The 20,127-nt window shown below is 42.3% G+C and overlaps 1 protein-coding gene across 5 annotated transcripts in view; it reads right to left on the bottom strand.

The window, feature by feature from the left end:
• ZC3H12C (zinc finger CCCH-type containing 12C) overlaps positions 1 to 20,127 on the bottom strand; it is a 47,506-nt gene that overhangs the window by 7,462 nt on the left and 19,917 nt on the right. For all 5 annotated transcript variants that reach the window (XM_065831395.2, XM_065831404.2, XM_065831412.2 and 2 more), the window contains exons 2-5: positions 18,879 to 19,645; positions 5,209 to 5,348; positions 1,360 to 1,594; positions 347 to 453 (exon numbers count right to left, since the gene is read on the bottom strand). In XM_065831395.2, the coding sequence (XP_065687467.2) occupies positions 347 to 453; positions 1,360 to 1,594; positions 5,209 to 5,348; positions 18,879 to 19,573 (1,177 nt within the window). In that variant the 5' untranslated portion in view covers positions 19,574 to 19,645. The remainder of the gene's footprint in view (positions 1 to 346; positions 454 to 1,359; positions 1,595 to 5,208; positions 5,349 to 18,878; positions 19,646 to 20,127) is intronic.

The following is a 20,127-nucleotide window of genomic DNA, read 5'->3' as shown; positions in this document are numbered from 1 at the left end:
CAATCCATTTTCTGAAGAAAACTTACATGTCCTATGACCAAATCACATTAGAAAAGGGCTTTCTGGGCTTGCAGAATTTAGGTGCTGTTTTGGATCTATTCCTACAAATGGTTAATAAAGTTGCTCCTTTAGTTCAACTAGTAGATAGAAACGTTCTCTAAATAAAATGTGAAAAAAATCAGTAAAGTTTCCACCATCAGCTCAGCATTTCAAACTTTCTCAGGTGAAGACAACAATGTAAAAACCTCTGTTAAAAAGCTTTTATTTTTGGCAGTGTTAAAATAAAAATGGGAGCTTGGTCCCCAGTCCCAGCAGTACAGAAATCCAACAAATTAAACCAAATTACCGTATGGACATGGTTGCTTCTTATGTTCTGGCACAATAGGCTTCTTCCTAAGAAAATTGTCCAGACTTGGACCATGGCGGCCAAGAGGATCATCAGGAGGCATAAATCTATAAAGAAAAAAAAAATAAATTATGGAGGTAAACAAGCCTTTTCATAATCTTCATGCAATGATCAAGAACCTCATGACTGTGTCCTACGCCATAACCTCCCATGCTGGTATTTTTAAGCCTGGGAACTTTGAGAGCTCTTTTGAAAGGCCACCTTTCTGCTGCAGGCACTGCCTGAGAGGCGAGTCATACAAACAGACTGTGTGGACATCCCTAGTCTGCTTCAGAGACCTTCAGTCCAGCTCAGCTGGCTGCTCTGTGGCAAAGCCAGGCTGCACACAACCCCTTTCCAAACCAAAGTAAGGGCAGCAATACAGGCAGTGAATTGGTAAAATGCCACAACTAACTTTGCAAAACTGTGCTTATTCTGTAGGATTCTTAGATCATTACTTAGGCACTTAAATATGAGTGCCTGCTTGGCAGAGTACTGAGTGCCTCCCAGTGCAAGAAGCCATCAGCAGTAACTGCAGTTGATCTGTATGCCAGGGTATGAAGGTACCACAGATGGATCTAAGCAGATAGTCCTGAGGTTCATTCCAAAATGGGTTTTTCTATGACTTTAAGATTTAGGAGCCTAACCACAGGCACTCAAAAATGCTGACTCAGTTTATCAAAAGAATTGGAATATTATACCATAGCACACATCTAATATAGTATATACACCGGCATACACCAAAAGGGGAAGAAATAGCACAAAAAGATATGAAGACATTGTTATAAAAAAGCTCTACCAAAAGACAGAGTTCAAGTGTTTTAAATCAGAAGACCAAATCTATGATCAACTATTCCTCTTGTTTTCCTACATGTACCTAATAATTTGGGTGTAAGATAAGAAATTCATACAAGTGTTCAAACTGTCCTTTCTTCAATTATTTTAGTGCCACATATAAAGACAGAATGACTCACTTGTCATTAACAAATGAATACATCAGCAAGCGTTCATCTATGAACTTCTTCCATTCAGGTTTTTCATTAGCTAGATCCCTGTAGTTATCATTAGAAACAATGATGCCATCTGACTCAAAGGCCAACTTCACAATAAATCGGTCATCGTAGCACACCACCCTTCTCCCTTGCACCCGGCGGGATGGTGTGAACACAAGAATCTTCTCCTTTTCTAATTTACGCAAGATTTCTTGATCTACAAGGAATAGGAATCAACAGTTAGAAAAATAAAGAAAAAGATGTTTATCTCCAAAAATATTAGACTTGAGGAAGAAAACCCAAGCATTTAGGACTAAACATGTCTTCAATGGTTACAGTCCAGGAGAAAGTGTCTGTTATACAGTATTTGAAGTTACAGTCGGCAGTCAATTGGCAATACTTTAAAAAAAAAGAAAAACCCAAACCACACTGAAACCTCCTTCTCCACACAATTTCTCCAAGACCATCACAGGGGACTTTGTTCATGTTGCTGTGGTTAAAAGAAACACGGCATCTCAAATTGCCTGTGAAAAATTCCTCTGGTTGACAAGGGGGAGAAAGAAAAATCTTCAATCTTATGTTTTGGCAAATAGAAGGGCTATACTCTAGCACAGCCAAAGGCTTCCCATAACTGAGCTCCTTGGTAAAGACAGAGTCTTTTGTGGTACCCAGCAATAAAAAGACTTTTAAATAATTCCAGGAGCTCACATTAATGGGATGAAAGTTTCTGCCCATCAAGAGAAGAGGTTACTACTAGTACCTATAAGGACTAGAAAATCCACATTCTGTGCAAACACTCAGACTCTTCACAAATCATTGAATCATGCTGGTTGGAAGAGACCCTCCAGATCATAGAGTTTGACCACAACCTAACTCTAGCACTAAACCATGTCCCTAGGAACCTTGTCTATGACCCTTTCAAACACCTAATGCTAACAGCATCCCCTAAAAAGATGTCTAATGTCATCTTATAACAAAGAAAAGATTTGTGGGGGGGGTTGTTTAAATTTTATTTTGCTTCCAGTAATAGTTCAGAATATATCTCTCCTTGAAGGGTTTACAGTTTTACATAAAAAGTCTTAGCAAATCCAAACAGATTTATCTTTAACCCTGCAAAATAACTTTAACATTTTACCTAATTCCTTCTTATCTTACACAGTCTGTAAATCACCTATCCAAAAGCATCAGTGTGTCAAGTTCTGGGCTCCCCAGTTCAAGAAAGACAAGGAATTACTGAAGGAAGTCCAGCAGCAGGCTACGAAGACAATTAGGGGTCTGCAGCATCTTTCTTACAAGGAAAGGCTGAGAGAGCTGGGTCTGTTCAGCCTGGAGAAGAGAAGTCTTAGTGGGGATTTCATCCATGTTTATAAATATCTCAAGGGTGGGTGTCAAGAGGATGGACCAGACTCCTTTTAGCAGTGCCCAACAATAGGATGAAGAGCAATGGGCACAGATTGAAGCACAGGAGGTTCCACCTGAATATGAGGGAAAACTTTACTTTGAGGGTGTCAGAGCACTGGAACAGGCTGCCCAGAGAGCTTGTGGAGTCTCCTTCTCTGGAGACATTCAAGACCTGCCAGGACACATTCCTGTGTGATCTGCTCTGGTGAACCTGCTTTAACAGGTGGGTTGGACTAGATGAACTCCAAAGGTCCCTCCCAACCCCAACCATTCTGGGATTCTCTGTGTGGGACCTGGAGATCCTGAGGAGCTTTGAAAGATGGCCTAAAGAGTTTGGTCTGAACTAAGATTATGGATGTAGCATCAGTGCACCTAGCACTGAAGCACAGACCCCTTGTGTTGATTCTCCTAGCTGTCACTCTTAGAGCAGACAAGCTATGAAAGAAAAATAAACACAAAGCTAGGCAACATCTAAAACAGAAGAAGATGGTTATGCAGTGAATATGAGTCACAGGTCTTAATAATGGTTTAGATCTCAAATTACTCAACTGTTTTGTAGCACTAGAAACTTGACAGGGAACATGTTCCGTCTAGGGAAAAAAAAAAGACTCCAACGGGAAGAAATACATCATTAATATTACATATACGCAATATACTTGATACAAGCATTTATCTGCTTAGTAGAAAAAGCAGAAGCTTTAAAACGAAATCCAGTCTTTTTGTATTCACACACCTCCACCCCACCATGTGGTAAACAATGAATAAGAGTGTGATGGAAGGTGATTTTTTCTCCTCACTGATGAAGAATAAAAAAAATCTGCCATGTGATGATTGGCAGGTAATAATAAGAAAGATGCAGGTGTTGTTTGATTCAAGCAGCTTAGTAAGTTTGCTGATGACACAAAACTCGGGGAGCTGTTGACACTCTGGAGGGCAGAGAGGCCCTGCAGAGGGATCTGGACAAATTGGAGAACTGGGCAATCACCAATTGCATGAAGTTCAACAAGAGTGAGTGCTGGATTTTGCACCTGGGACATGGCAACCCTGGTTGTACACATGGACTGGGGGATGAGATACGGGAAAGCAGCTCTGCGGAGAGAGTCCTGGGGGTTCTGGTCGATGCCAAGTTGAACATGAGCCAACAGTGTCCCTGGCAGCCAAGAGGCCACCCATGTCCTGTATGCATCCAGCACAGCATTGCCAGTCGGGCAGGCAGGTGATCTTCCCACTCTGCTCTGCACTGGTGCGGCCTCACCTGGAGCACTGTGTGCAGTGCTGGGTGACACAGGATAAAAAGGATATAAACCTATTGAAGAGTGTCCAGAAGAGGGACACGAAGTTAGTGAAGGGTTTGGAGGGGAAGCTGTGTGAGGAGCAGCTAAAGTTACTTGGTTTGTTCAGCCTGGAGAAGAGGAGACTGAGGGGAGACCTCATTGTGGCTACAGCTTCCTCACAAGTGGAGGAGGAGGGGCAGGCACCAAACTCTTCTCTTTAATGACCACTGACAGAACCCAAGGGAATGTCAGGAAGATGTACCAGGGGAGGTTCAGGTTGGACATTAGGAAAAGGTTCTTCCCCCAGAGGGTGCTGGAGCACTGGAACAGGCTCCCCAGGGAGGTGTCACGGCCCCAAGCCTGACAGTGTTCAACAAGAGACTGGACAACACCCTCAGACACATGGTGTGAACTGAGGGGTTGTCATATGCAGGGTCAGGAGTTGGACTCGATGATCCTTGTGGGTCCCTTGCAACTCAGGGCATTCTATTATTCTGTGATTCTCACAACTTTCTAAAAATTCCAGGTGGACACATATTTCAGGTGCCTATCTCTGGAAACGGAGTGTCAGCACAATGTATTCCACAAGACAGGTAGCAAACAGGAATGACGACTCTCCAGCCTTCACACAGAATCAATTGGTTTGACCAAGAAATAAATGCCTTCATCATTTTTGTTTCCTAGATAAACAGGTTCAAAATGAAGATTTTCAAAAGCTATCTCACTTGTGGAACTGTTCCTTTTCTGTCAGAAAGATTCCCGTAACCCCAAGCACAGGCAGTGACTCACCGCAGGTGACGGGCGCACATGCCAGCCTGGCTGAATCTGCTCACCACACACAAGACTACCCAGTGAATCACTAACTTCAAATCCCTTCACTGCTAACGCTACATGGGCGTAACAGATTTAAAAAATGGCAATTACATTCTCCAAGAAATAAGCAGCAACATGAGTGGAACATTTATCAGGTGAGCAGAAATGGAGGACTTGGAGAAGGCACTGCTTTCTTTTTCCTTCCTAAAGATCACAATGAAGTTACTACACCAAATATACTTCCTATTATAGTCTTCCATTTCTAAATATTTGTTCATTTGAGTAGTAACATTTATGATGTGCAAAGCATCAAACGAAACAGCAAAGGTGGAACAGAGCTTACCTGTGATAAGAGCGTCAGGTCTCGACTGTTCTTTCCTCCATGCTGGTACAAACACTGTAACATCCTTGTGGCCTCTTTCCAAAAACCAATCTACCGCCAACTTGATCCCTCGACAAGAAAATACTTCTTTGTTCCCATGGCTGAAACACACATTAAAATTCCTTATTATATGACTTCGTTTATTATATGGCTTTAAACAGAACACAAAGAAACACATATCCCAAAGCCACCCTCTTCACTTGCACCATGCTAAAGGCAGCTGGGAGTCAGCCTGAGCCTTGCCCAAACATTGCCATCGCTTGCAAAATGGTGTGGACGAGGGATACCACATCTGCTGAACATTTCTAGCATCTGTACGCAGATTCAAGAAGTAAGGAAAAATATAAGCAGAGAGTGTTAAAAAACCTCATAACCCAACTACAGGGTTTAACAGGCACCATGGAGATCTGATGAGGGAAGAGTTCAATGTGTTTATGAAATGCCACGGATGAGTACGGAGCACTGGTGTGTGTGATAGCAGTGGAAAAGACAGCAGATCCCCACTGCAGGAGCTCTGTGATGTCCCATCTGAGCAGGGAAAGAAATAGAAGGACTCCAAACCCAAGCGGGGGAAGGCACTCTGCAGGACAGATCAGGCAAACTGGAGAGACTGTCCAAAATCAACATGAATTTGCTTAGTACTGCACTTTAGAAGGAGAAATTAATTGCGTATTCAGTAGAAACCCGTCAGACACAAGCAAAACAAAAGATGTGCATCTGTTGAGTAATAATTGTCTGAGGTAAGGCAAGAAACACAATTACGTCATTTTCTAAAGGCAGATGAATCTTCAGCCAACTTCTACATCCAGTTTCAGGCATGACATATTGCAAAAGGCACAGAGGAACTGGAAAGAATGCAAAACAAAGTCAAACAGGACCTATGGGGTGAGGCTGAAGGAAGTGCGTTTAGTTAATATGGAGAAAAAAGGCAGTCTGTTCAAGAAAAAAAAAATCTTCAATATATAGAAGGCAATTAAAATAGAGGACAGCAATCAACCATAGGGTGTTCATGGAAAGGTTTTGGTAGCAGGGGGCTGCAGGGTCAGGCGCTGCCCCATGCTGGGCATGCTTGGGTCCAGCTGGCTCCATAGCAGAGAAGAAGGGAGTGAGGGACTACCAAAGTCACGGGAGGAGGAGGTGTCCATGAGGAGCAGATAACACCCCAGAGACACCACAGCCTGTGGAGAAAGGGAAGAAAAGCATGACAGGAAGGAACGGCAGAGAGAAACTGCCATGTCCTAACCAAAGGAAAACCGAAGCAGGAAAAAATGATCCTTCACTAATACTGTTGGCCTTAAGGGAGGAAAAAATAAATAAAACTGTTTTGAATCAAGATATTGCCTGCTTTTCTCTGCCTCTTCCACAGGAGGAGTTGAAGGATATTTGGCAAATAAAATTTCAGTGGGCTCTGGGGTTTTGTACACCGGTGGTCCTGTATTGGTACAGTAGTTTTTAACGTTTCTGCAGGGCCCATTGGTGGCTCAGCTCATTACCCAGCTTTGGGCAGCTCAGCCCCCTGCACTGGCCTTGCTGTGTGTCCCTTGGGTAACTTCTGACTCTCATTCCTGTAAAACTGATTGGGCTGTCATTGCTTTGCTTCCAGATGCAGCCACCACAATAAAGCTTGTTTGTTTGAAAAAGCTGGAATTTCTCTTTCTGTGAAGAGATCAGGAGGAAAGAAATGCTTCTTCTGTCACAGGGCAGTGTTAGATTAATGGCTGGACTCGATGATTTTGAGTGCCTCTTCCAACCAAAATGATTCTATGACCTCAATACCTGGTGCCACTCACTGCCTCTCTGAAGGGATCGTGGCACCTGCGGCCATGACGAGGGGGAGAAGTGTCTGAGTGAAGTGAGCCTGGGAAAAGGAAAGGACAGATGTTTTTCCCCATAGGTGTTTTAATGTTTTTCTTCTTTGTTACCTGTTTTCTGAATCAGAAATTAAATATTTATGTTAACCTTCCAATAGAAATATTCTATTCTATTCTATTCTATTCTATTCTATTCTATTCTATTCTATTCTATTCTATTCTATTCTATTCTATTCTATTCTATTCCCATTCTATTTCATTCCATTCTCCTCAAGTTGAGTCTGTTTGGCAGGCAAGAGTATTGGTGAGTAATTTCTCTGTCATTATTTTGATCCATGAGTTTTCTTGCTCCTGTTCCTCCTGTTTTCTCTCCTGTTCTGCTGGTGGGGGGAGCAAGCACTCAACTGGGTGGGTGTTTGGGTACCAGCCACAGCTGATCCACCATAGTCCCACTGGGCAAGGACAGAAAAGTCCTTAACTAGCATAAGGAACAGTAAAGCAATATGTTAAAAAAAGCATTCTAACTGATCAATGGGACAGTCTGCCCATGGATTTGGGAATCTGCTCATCATACACTCTGCAGAAGAAGGCAGATGGCTCTTCTGAGGTCAGTCTGGGTACTCTCTACTCAGGAGAAGAAGAGCGACTTCTCTGGGGTCTCTCCCAAGCCCACCACTCTATGCAGCAGAAGAAACACAGGGGCATGGCAGCAAGCCGGTATCTTTCGCCAGGCTGGCTTGTCTTGTGTAGCACATATGCCACAATCTGCTCTCCATAAAGGTAAAACACAATTCTTTCACCATGGAGTGATTTGTGGACAATATGATGACAGACAGAGACAGGGATCCCGAAAGTTTCTCCTACTTGCATGTTTTGAGGTAAATAAAACCACCAGAAAGTTATTTTAAAACTTTTTTTTTTTCCTTCCTTAGTAGCACCTACTATTTCCAGCTTTCTAAAACATAGCACTGCTGTAGGTTCCTTGGTACTTTGAGGGAGCCTGAGTAATTGTGCCATGAAAGAAGTGACACAGTAAAAGTAAGAAAAATTTTGAAAGTGTTCAGGTTCCAGAAGCCTGTGAGGGAGGTGGTGTACACGTTCACCTGTATCTAGGTGTTGAGAGAGAGTGAGTCACGGCCAACACCTCTCACAAAGCACCATCCTCAGCAGAGGCTGTGTTGAAGGTCACAGGCCCCCAACAAAAGAAAAAAAAAAGAAGGGGAAAAAAAGACCTCACTACCATTATCTGCATTTAAGTGAGGAACTGTCCTACTTCCTCTTCTAATGATGCTGGGAAACAGGACCTGGAAACATAACTGAATACCAAGATCATGCAATTATTGCCAGCTATAATAATCAAAGTTTGTAGATTTTAGCTACCACAGGGTTTTAAGTCCATCTTCATTGGCTACAGGGCTATACTAGAAACAGTGTCAGGAGCAAGACATCCATGTATCTTAATATTCTGTTTAACTATGGGAATAGCCCTCTGCAATAATACATTCCTTGTTTTGTACAGCAACATCACATAATACACTACTACAATTACATTGTAATAACACTATAAAAAGTACATAGCAATATTTTTTCTAGGCATTGTTTTCTATTATACAATTATTCTTGAGCTTGTTTGGCTGAAAGAGTGGCATCTTTGCATATTTCATTACTTCCCAGGAATGGGAAACCGAACCATACACTTGTATGTCACATTTAAAATGGACATGCACACATGTGTAGAAAAAATGGCCAACAGTATTTCCAGCCATGGCAAGTCTAATCACATCTCCCCTTGACAACGTAAAATCAGGACATGCGGGTGCATTCAGCATCCAGGGGGCAGCCCTAAGGCCTCCTTTGCAAAGCCTGAGATACAAGAAGTTACTGTTCCTGCTATCAGCAGGTCACATGCACCATAAACATACTGCAATTCCTTTTAAACAGTCAGGAAGGGCTTGTTCCAGATACTAAATTCCAGTGAAATCACTGTACTGTTATTACTCTAAACAACCTCCATGGTTTCAAATGGATGAAACCACTTTTCACTCCTGACAGCGAACAAGTGTTTTGTTAGACTGCAGTTTAGTTACAGTATGTTTCTTCCCGTAAGTCTCAGAAATTATTTCTGGAATGAACTCCTGGCCTCTCTGAAATAAATGGACATTCTTGCCTATTGGTTTCCACCAGGCTGGAATTCAAGTCACACTTTTAAAGACAGAGGGAGGACCAGGCAGTTCATCCGGAACGTACATTTTAAATATACTTAAACTCTAAGAAACAGAAGTAGGAAAGACATTACAATACATACTAGCTTTTCTGCATTGCTGAGCAACTGGATTTATAGCTTGTATAAATCCTCACGTTTTTTCTTCTCGTTTTCAGACACATGCCTAAGCTGGTATCTGAGTGGATACAAATTCCAAGAATTTTAAATGACTTGTGAGAAAGTCTGAAGAAGATGTGCAATTAAAATCTGTTCTTCTGTTTTGTTGTCATGCAGATTTGATGCTCTCCTTTTTGTGATCTTTGTGCTTCATCAGCTTGATTATACATCAGATGGTAAAAAGACTGAAATCATGCTTCTTCCCCTAAATTTTCCCCCTTCTGATTAGTTGTAAAGAAGAGGAGAAATGTCTGTAGTTCTTTGTCAAGAAACTTTCCTTTAAAAATATCTTCCCAATTACTACAAGTATGTGAAATCTCGGAGCAGTCAGGATGACAGCTGTAGCCCTGGGTGAGATATTGGTGTATTCTCCTTTGGTTCTGCTTATGGACTATATTTAATCTACCACTGAGTTGAAGGAAGATCAAGTATATTCCTTAAGAAGTATCTATTTCATATTGTGCACAAACAATTCTTTTTATCATCACTTTTATATTTGGCCTGTTGATAGCTGTGGTTTTAGTTTTAAAAGAAAAAAAAAACTCACAACATTTCCTGAGCAAAAATCAATCAATCAATCAATCAATCAATCAATCAATCAATCAATCATTTTCTAGGCCATCAGAGTTAGAAGAAAGTGATACGATACAATGAGATAATTTTAATTTTCTCCATCACCTTCCTAGTCCCCAGATGCGATTTTCAAGTTACTAACACTCTCCTCCTCTACTCTTCCCTGGGGAGGCTGTATTTGAGTGTTGTGTCAAGTTCTGGGTTCCCCAGTTTTAGAAGGACAAGGAATTACTGGAGGGAGTACAGCAGCAGGCTACAAAGATGATTACGGGTCTGGAGCACCTTTCTCATGAGGAGAGACTGAGGGAGCTAGGTCTGTTCAGCCTGGAGAAGTCTGAGAGGGGATCTCATCCATGTTTATAAATATCTCAAGGGTGGGCGTCAAGAGGATGGACCAGACTCCTTTCAGTGGTGCCCAATGATAGGATGAGGGACAATGGGCCCAGACCGAAGCACAGGAGGTTCCATCTGAACGTGAGAAAAAACTTCTTTACTTTGAGGGTGCCAGAGCACTGGAACAGGCTGCCCAGAGAGGTTGTGGAGTCTCCTTCTCTGGAGACATTCAAGACCTGCCTGGACACATTCCTGTGTGATCTGCTCTGGTGAACCCGCTTTAGCAGATGGGTTGGACTAGATGATCTCCAGAGGTCCCTTCCAATCTCAAAACCGTTCTGTGAAAAGAGTTGTGGTATTAATATACTCCTAAAACACTGACTGCTTATAATACTTGTAAGACTTCTGGCATGCTCTAACCCAATAATCAAACCAACAGGGAGCTCTCAGATTTTGAAAGCTACAAAAAACATATGCACTGACGACAAGAGACATTAGACCTGAGGTCTACAGTAATGTCTGTTGCAATATGCATACAGGTTTTTATACAACCGAAATCTCAACACATCAAGCTACTTTCCATGTAAAAGCATAATGACTAAAAGCAGGAACAAAAAAACTAAAACACAGATCAGCCCAGTAAATTTAGAGAGTTACCAAACTATTTTCTTCCATTGTGTTACGGCAGCAAAACAGTGTTCAGTCCATAGCATAGAGGAGATAAGGATTTCCACCCATTATCAGATTAGTGACTCGTCAGCCTGGCAGTCTGGTTTTGTCACTAGTCTTAATTTTTTTATAGAAGCTTCACTAATTTCCTAATCACAGTAATAATTTGTCCCAAAGCATTTCTCAATAACCTGGACCTTCTATCAGCTCTGCATTTGTTCCTTATATATATATTTTGGTGCTAACACTAAACGAATGATATAGATTCCAAACGTGTGGTTGTTTGGGTTTTTGTTATTATTATTGTTGTTGTTTTTTCATCTTCCCATTAGTCCATGAGAAATCACTCCAGTGCTTTGAGGTCTTTGAAGGAAAAAAGCCCTGGAAGCTGTAACACCTTTCAAAATGTCTTTTGTCCGTAGGGCTTCCAACGCCGGGGCACACCACAGAGAGCAGCAAGCGCGGTCACCAGCCAGACACGTATGTGGGTGTCTGACTGAACACGAGTCATGCACTTGGCAGTCCGAGGGCAAAACAGGCAAAGAGAAGTTATATTCAGATCTGCCAGTGACAAGCTCCTATCCATGTGATCGTGACTTGTTGGAAAAATATTTTATCTATTCCTTAAAGTGACTTAAAATAATGTAAGAAACAAGTCAGGCTGCGAGGAAAATGCTACATTAGACTGCCCGTGCCTCTCAAAGATGAACGTCTGAATCAAGACACCAAGGTACCATCACATCTACCCAGCTCAGCAACCCACTTGCTGAGAAGAGGCTAATGCAGCTTAATTGTTAATTGTACTGTTACACATGCAATTAAATTGCCAGATGAAAACTATGCCTGGCATAGATGAGACAAATCAAACCATCCTCTGGTTGATCCTGCAGGGAGTGATTTGCAGTTGTGGGAAAATTTCTGTGTAGACAGGGTATCAGCAAACCTTACCACCATGTTCCAGTCCAAAGAAGAGTGAGAGTCCCTTGTTACAAGGAGTCACATGGAAAAGACAAGGGGTAATGGGTGCAAGGTGCTCCTGGGGAGATTTCAATTAGACTGAACAGGAAAATTTTTTACAATGAGAACAATCAGCCACAGGAATAATCTCCCCAGGGAAGTGGTGGGTTCCCCAACATTGGACACTTGTAAGATCTGGCTGGACAGGGGGCTGGGTTATCTTGTCTAGATTGTGCTTTTGCCAAGAAAGGTTGGACCAGGTGATCTTTGAGGTCCCTTCCAACCTGGTATTCCAAGATTCTGTCATTATGATTCTTTCACTACGGTCAAATGACCTGCCTCATGGTTAACACAGGGGTACAAGACTCAGTTGCCTAAGCAGAGGTGCAGAGGTGTCTAATGCTGGTTTAGGCCCCTCTGGGTATCTCACACTTCGTCCAGCTGAATGCCGCTCCTGAACAGTACTGGGGTTTCTGTCGCGTCTGTCAGACCTGCGTATATGTTTCTAATGCCACCAAGCACCTACAACATTCACAGGTAGCTGGACAGCTGAGCACAAAAGCTGTAAGAAAACTGCCAAATACCTGTTTTAAATGGGAGTGCATTTAACTAAAAACCAGAACTCCCAAACCAGCATTGTCCTCTGACAAATAAGTATGCAATGGTTATCTCACAGTGTGTTTTCCGTTCCACAATGAAGTACCATCAAGCACTATTTAAACATACAGGCCAAGGTTTTCCAAAGGGGGAAACTGAAGTGCATCACCTCCATGGACTGGGAATCCTAAGGGCAAAGTTTTCAGAAGAATGTAATTGCTCAAAACAAGATTAGTTTATTCCAACCTGCAAACCCAGAAGGCACATGATCAAAACGCTTCAGTTCTTTTGCCTTTATCATCTAAAAGTGGTTGTCTAAAAATTATATTACAGCAAATAAAATATCCATTTATTTGCTTATCAGTGTTGTCTTCATGTTGCTCTCTCTGTAAGCACAGCAGACTGTTGCCTGTATGTTTTAAACACAGAATTTTATGTACATTTTCATAAAACTTGAAACTCATTCTTTTCGCTGTTAGCAAAGAAAGTCTGAAGGCACTCAGGTTCAGCCAGGGAAAACTAACAGAAATTTTCCCACTGTCTTTGTGACTAACAACTCTGTTTCTTACTCCTTCCTTCTTGGTTGTAAAAGCCTGTCTTTGATTACAGCAAAGGGAAGAAACACAGCAATAACCAATTTTAGGCAATTTTTAGCATCCCAACCTTATCCTTTTTAAGGACAAACAAAGGAAAAGGACGGTGAAAATATCCTGCAGATGTAGGGGTGAAGAGCTGATAACCTGCTGTTGCTAGATGCACACAAATCACTTTCTTTTGCCTACCTCGGTTACGTAAAGGGAAAATTTACAGTAGCTTAAATCTCATCACACAGAACACAGAACTGCTATTGACTGAAATGTCCTACCTGCCTAGTATCTATGCTGTGAAGTTTACACTAGAGTGCATCGTTGCAGCAGTGAACAAAGCACGTTCTTACTCATGAGGGCTAGGGTTCTAAATGAAGATTTTGCATGACAGCATTATCATCTACATGCAAAAAACCCCCACCTTATGAAGCAGGGTTAGAGCTACATAGTTCTCTGGAAAGCCAACAGAGGTCACTGCTCAGGTGTGGTATGATGAAATCCTGTGTCCTGTCCCTCAGTCCAGCCCCTCTCTTGGCTGTGGGAAATGTCTACCAAGAGCTCCACCGCTGCTCTAGGGCATTCTTCAATCTGCTGCTCAGCTTTGATGTTAAGTTTACACACACACATAGAAAAATCAGTCTCACCTGTAAGAGCACTCTAACAAAAGACTTCAGGTGTGTTTGGCTTAAACGCATAGTCATCTTTCCTCTTCTGGAAATAGAATAAGTCAATACCATGAAAACTAGAATAATGAAAGAACAAGACCAGATTTGAAGCATCCCATAGAAACTAAACGGCGATTCTTCAAGTGCTAGCCTTTAAAAGCCAGTTGAAAGAGTGAGTTTGCTTTGTTTTTAAAACTTTAACCAATTTATACTCTCTAGCCAATACTGGATCTTTAAACTTGAAATACACGAGATGCATCTGATCAACCGTTTTCAGCTTAAGGCACAAATGACATGCAACGGTGCCTCAAGGTATAAGAAAAGCTTTCCAAGCATTAGCAAAAGCCAGAGCTTGTTTTTTTTTTTTAAACTACAGTTTGCTGAAGCAGCTTGTCTGGAGCAGGAGTCACCAGCCTAGATCACCATACTCTGGCTGGCCAGCATAAGTTATTCCGGCCCAAGTCTTGTTCTGTGCTGCTCTCAAGGAACTCACAAATCCACCCACCATCAGTGGCCATTTCCCATTAGCAACTCAAGGGAACTCATTTGGAAAGCAAAGAGGAAAGAACAGACTGTGACAATTCATAGTTCAGTTATTCATAACAGGACCCTGGACATTTAGATGCAGAAATTCAGACAATCTTGTTCAAATTTCTGTATCTCCTCTACTGCTCTGAACATTGTTCTTTCATGTGTAAAAGGTGATATCTTTAAGTATTTAAAGTGCTTACCTACTATTACATATTTTCTTGAAGGGGAATGGACAGATCCTGTTGGTAAACAACTGGTTTGCACAGCTGGTGTCAGCAACAGGGAGTCAGTCATCTTTTACAAACAAGGGACCAGTTCTCATAATCAAGGACTGATTTCTAGGTAAAGGTGGGTTCCACTTGACCAAGCAGAACAAAAGCATCTTTACCAACTGGTTGACCAAAAGCAGGGCAAAAGTATCTTTGCCAATAGTCTGGCCAACACAGCGAGGCATCCAGGAAGTTTCTGGAGTGCATTGATGATAATTTCTTAACATGGGTGACTGAGGACCCAATGAGGGAACCTGCTGGACCTCCTACTTACAAACAAAGAACAACTGGTCTGAGATGTGAAGGTCAGGTGCAGCCTTGGCTGCAGCGACCATGAGTGGTGGAATCCAGGATCCTGTGAAGAAAAACCAAGGCAAAAAGCAGAATCACAACCTTAGACTTCAGGACAGCAGACTCTGGTATGTTCAGGAGAATCCCGATGTGATATGGCCCTGGAGAGAAGCACAGGAGAGCTGGTTCATTTTCAAGGATCCCCTCTGCCAAGATCAAGATTGGTCCACTCTGATGTGCAGGAAGTTTGGGTAAAGGTGACAGAGCAAGGCTTTCCCTCAGCAAAAATTAGGGAACATCAAACTGGGACATTCCCAAGCTGTTGGGCCCTGATGATGCCCACAAGCATGCTGAGGGAGTTGGCTTATGACACTGCAAGGTCACCCTTGGTAATCTCTGAAAGGCTACAGTGACTGGGGGCCAGAAGAGAGCAAATATTCTGTCTGTTTTCAAGGCAGGCACAAGAAAGAACACTCAGAAGAGAACTACAGGCTGGTCAGCCTCACCTTGAGCCCTGTAAAGATGATAGAAGCCCTGAGGAGAAGGACGTGGGGATGCTGGTTGAAGAGAAGCTCAATATGAGCCAGCAACACGAGCCTGCAGCCCAGAAAGCCAACCGTATCCTGGGCTACAGCAAAGGAAGTGTGACCAGGAGGTCGAAGGTGGTGATTCTGCCTCTCTACTCCCCTCACATGAGAATCCACCTACAGTACTTGCATTCCACTCTGGGGCCTCTAACAGGAGAAGGACATGGACCTGCTGGAGAGGGTCCAGAGGAGGGCCACGAAGATAATCAGAGGGCTGGAGCACCTCTCCTATGAAGAGAGGCTGAGACAGTTGGGCTTGTTCAGCCTGGAGAAGAGAAGGCTCCAGGGAGACCTTATAGCAGCCTTCCAGTACCTAAAGGGAGCCTACAAGAAAGCCAGAGAGGGATTTCTTACAACGGCATGTAGTGATGAGACAAGGGGTAATGGATTTAAATTGAAAAGACAGTAGATTTAGATTAGATATAAGGAAGAAATTATTTACCATGAGGGTGGTGAGGCACTGGAACGGGCTGCTCAGAGAAGCTGTGGATGCCTCATCCCTGGAAGTGTTCAAGGCCAAGCTGGATGGGGCTTTGAGCAACCTGGTCTAGTGCAAGGTGTCCCTGCTCATGGCAAGGGGGTTGGAATTAGATGATCTTTAAAGTCCCTTCCAACTCGATGTCCCTTTCAACCATTCGATGATGCTATGAGCCCTTTCCTTATAAATTATGTAGACTGAGTGAAGACAATTTGGAACAGTCAGCATGGATTTATGAAGGGGAAATACAGCTGACCAATCCCACAGCCTTCTATGGTGAGATGACTGGCTCAGTGGATTAGGAGAGTAGTGGATGCTGTTTATGGTGGCTTTAGCAAAGCTTTTGACACTGTCTCTTATAACATCTTCACTGACAAACTAATGAAGTATGGGCATGATATGAGGACAGAGAGGTGGACTGAAATGTGGCTGAACTGCTCCCCTCTAAGGATTACGATTAAGTAGCACACAGTCCAGCTGGAAGACAATCAGTACTGGTGTATCCCAGGGACTGATACTGGGGAAAGCATCGCTTAACATCTTCATCAATGCTAATGGGACAGAGCACACCCATGGCAAGTTTGCAGAGGATGCATGACTGGGAGGAGCACAGCAGGTGGGTGTACTGCCATTCAGAGGGAACCTGGCAGGGCAGAGACATGTGCCAGCAGGTATCTAACATGTTCAACAGAGAGAAATGCCAATCCTGCACCTGGGGAGGACTTGCATCAGGCATCAGTACAGGCTGGGGTCAAACACTTGAAGAGCGACTCTGAAAATAAGGACCTTGGTGTTTCGGTGAACACCAAGCTACCTATGAGCCAGTAATGTACATTTGCAGCACAGAAGGCCAACGGCCTCCCAGACTGCATTAGGAAAAGTGTTGCTAGAAGGTCTAGGGAGGTGATCCTTCTTTCCCCTCTGCTCAGCCTTTGTGAGACACATTTGGAGTGCTGAGTTCAGTTTTGGGTTCCCCAGTATAAAACAAACATGCACAATACTGGAAAGAGTCCAATGAAGGACAGTAGAGAAAATCAAGGGACTGGAGCACCTGTCATACAAGAAGAGGCCAAGAGAGCCAGGACTGCGGAAGGCTCAGGGGAATCTTATCCATGTGCATAAATACCCAATGGGAGAGAATAAAGAGGACAGAGACTGACTTCTCCCTGGTGTCCAGTCAGAGGACAAGAGGCAACGGGCACAAACTGGAATACAAGAAATGTTTAAAAATAAAAAAAAGAAAGGCTTTTACAGCAAGGACATTCCAACATTGGCCCAGAGAACATGTCAAGTCTCCATCCTTGGAGACATCCGAAACCCAGCTTGACATGGCCTTGAATTGACACCGTTCTGTGCAGCAGATTGGACTAGAATATCTCCAGAGGTCCCTTCCAAACTGAATGATTCTGTGATTAAATTTGGTAGAAATCAAGTAAAGACCTGTTAATTTAATTCTTGGATACAGAAGGTTGTTATATTAATAGATTTAATTTAAGACCCTTGAGCATGCATAACATGTATGCATGTCTGGCTCGTTTTATGTAGGTGGTCAAGAAACTAAATTGAGCATAGGAAGGCAGGTCCTAAATATTTATGCCAATAGCTTAATAAACTTTATGGAAAAGTGATTGAGCCACTTCTGGAACGTGTTCAGTGCAGTTTGTGGGAGAAGTCCACCCACCAAGTCCAAACTGTGCTGACTGGCTAACATACAACTGTTTTGGATTTATCTAAAATACAACCTAAGCCCATTTTAAAAGTCTCTGGGTAACTTCTTGGTTGAGTATCAGAATAGTATTTGTTCCAACTGGACATACTTCCTTTACAGCTCAAATTGCACAAAAAAAATTAGGACTGACACATCAGGTAGAAAGAACTCACAGGAATACTCCATTTACAAAAAAGTAATATCCTTGCTCTACTGGGTAACACATCTGCTTTAGAAAACAGAAACTCATATTGGTGTAAATAAAAGCTGCATTTAAATTTCATTTTCAGAAGCCTCATTTAAAGGTAATTGACTTGATCAGGAACTAAAAAAAAAAACAAACCTTGGGTCTTTAGCCCTGAAATGTCTTGCACAAACTTTTATTACTAAGCTAATAAAAACCACATCCATCAAGTCATCAGAAAACTAAAGCTGACCTTCTAAACCATCAGATAATCCTTACGAGTTATCCAATTAGTTACTAATCAATTTGTCATTTAGTCATTTATACAGCCATAAAAAAACATCTCTCAGCACGTGTTTGCCATTTCCTTCTCCCTCTAATTACCGATGAAGCATGACCCTCCTGCCCCCCCACTGACAAGTTTCTTGCTCTGCACCTGGGGCCAGGATGGGTAAACGCTGTAGGCAAATGTTATCCGTGGGCGTTTAAGTGAAAGTCTAAAGTGTAGTAATCTCAGGAATTGATGGCAATAAAACCTAACTCCAAATCTGATAACCAAGGCTAATTTTACCGACAGACCAATTATCACAGAACAGCCTACCAAGGTGAAGTATAACTTAAGCCACTTAATTCTAAATCACTACTTTATAATCTTAAGAAATCTTACATTTTCTTCAACCTCCTGTATGTAACTGGACACACCAACTGCCCATAGCAATGGTGCCTACCAAATTAAGTACTAGACTGGCAGTGGGAAGGAGAGATGTGACAGCTGCCTACAAAGGGAGACTGGCATTATCCCATGGTTGTTCTAACAGTGAGTACAAACCACCAAACTCTTGCAGACCACCAGCCTGATCACACGACTGGCATACTGGGTGCTTGATGAACATGCTTGCAAGACAACCTGCTCTCAGTTTTAGGTAATTATAGTGAGCATCAGTGCTTGAATGGGACAAGGTCATTCTGTTTCCATTTAAATATAAAAGCAAAAGCTTCATGGTCACATACCTCATTGCAACGTTGCTGCCATCAATAACTATTGGCCTCAGGTTGTCACCGTCCTCCGTCACATCCTGCTGCAGCGGAGACTCTGATCTCTGAGACTCTATGGAAGACGCTTCACGCATTACACTAGTGTTAGCATTAGTTACAGTCTGATCAGTCTCAGTTTTATTCCCAAGTTTGACAAGTTCTCCCAAAATATCATTTATTAAAGCATCAGTACCAAGTTTATTCAGTACAAGTTGAACCTGCTCTTCAGAGTAACCCAACTTAAGTGCAAACTCCAGTTTGGTTTGATATTCTTTCACCACATCAGGGGCCTTTTTTACTTCCTTAGGTACTATCTGAGCCTCTTCTATCTTAAAGTCTTGGAAGATTTCATTTCTTTTTAGTATATGAGGCCCTAAGCAAGGAGATCGGCACAGCTGTCGGTGAGTCTTAGGTAATAAATGTGATTCTGATGCAGAACTATTCAGTCTCTCTGAATCATTATCAGAATTTGTGCTTTCTTCAGAGTCACAGCTGGAGCTTCCAGAAGTCTCTTCAGACGCCTCCTTGTCTACATCCTCTTTCCTAGAATTAACCTTATCCATCGTTGGCTTCTCCGCCATTGACCAAGGTACAATTGCATTTATTTGTGTGCCAGTGCTCCCCACATAAAGGTGGCCTAGGTCACGCCCCAGATGATCCTTCAAGCCCATGAAGCTGCTGCATGTACTTGACTCCACTTTGCTGGTTTGCTTGTATTCCTGAATATAAAGTGTCCCGTATTCCTAAAGAGAGAAAAAAAAACATTGCAAATGGTTACACATATTACTTGTTTTGTATTTCCTTGCTGCTTCCTCAGAACTGCATTTATTCTCTCCCAGCAGAGAATTTTTTTAACATGAAAAACTTTTTTTGGAAAAACTTTTCCTAAAGAATATACATAGGTAAGCAGATGAACAACTGAGCATCTGTCTTCTGACTGTATCTAATGCTCTTACTTGAACATTTCTAGAAATGGGTTTATGAAGGAACAGGAAGCCAAACACTGCAAGTTTACCTGCTGTAATGCAAAGACAGAAGTCTTGTCACAATTTAAAGGAAACAATATGTTTCTTCTATCTTAAACCAGTATTGAAACAACAACAACAAATGCAGATGTAAAATACAAGTACTAGAAAAACTTTTTAAACGAACTCTCTGTTGAACAGAAATAAACTAGCATAGTACTAGATTATCTGGCTTATTAGTTAAATATAAGACAACATAA

The sequence above is a fragment of the Patagioenas fasciata genome, chromosome 1 (genome assembly GCF_037038585.1).
Source record: "Patagioenas fasciata isolate bPatFas1 chromosome 1, bPatFas1.hap1, whole genome shotgun sequence".
NCBI lineage: Eukaryota > Metazoa > Chordata > Aves > Columbiformes > Columbidae > Patagioenas > Patagioenas fasciata.
Note: the sequence above shows the minus strand (reverse complement) of the source record. Positions and strands in the feature narration are given on the sequence as shown.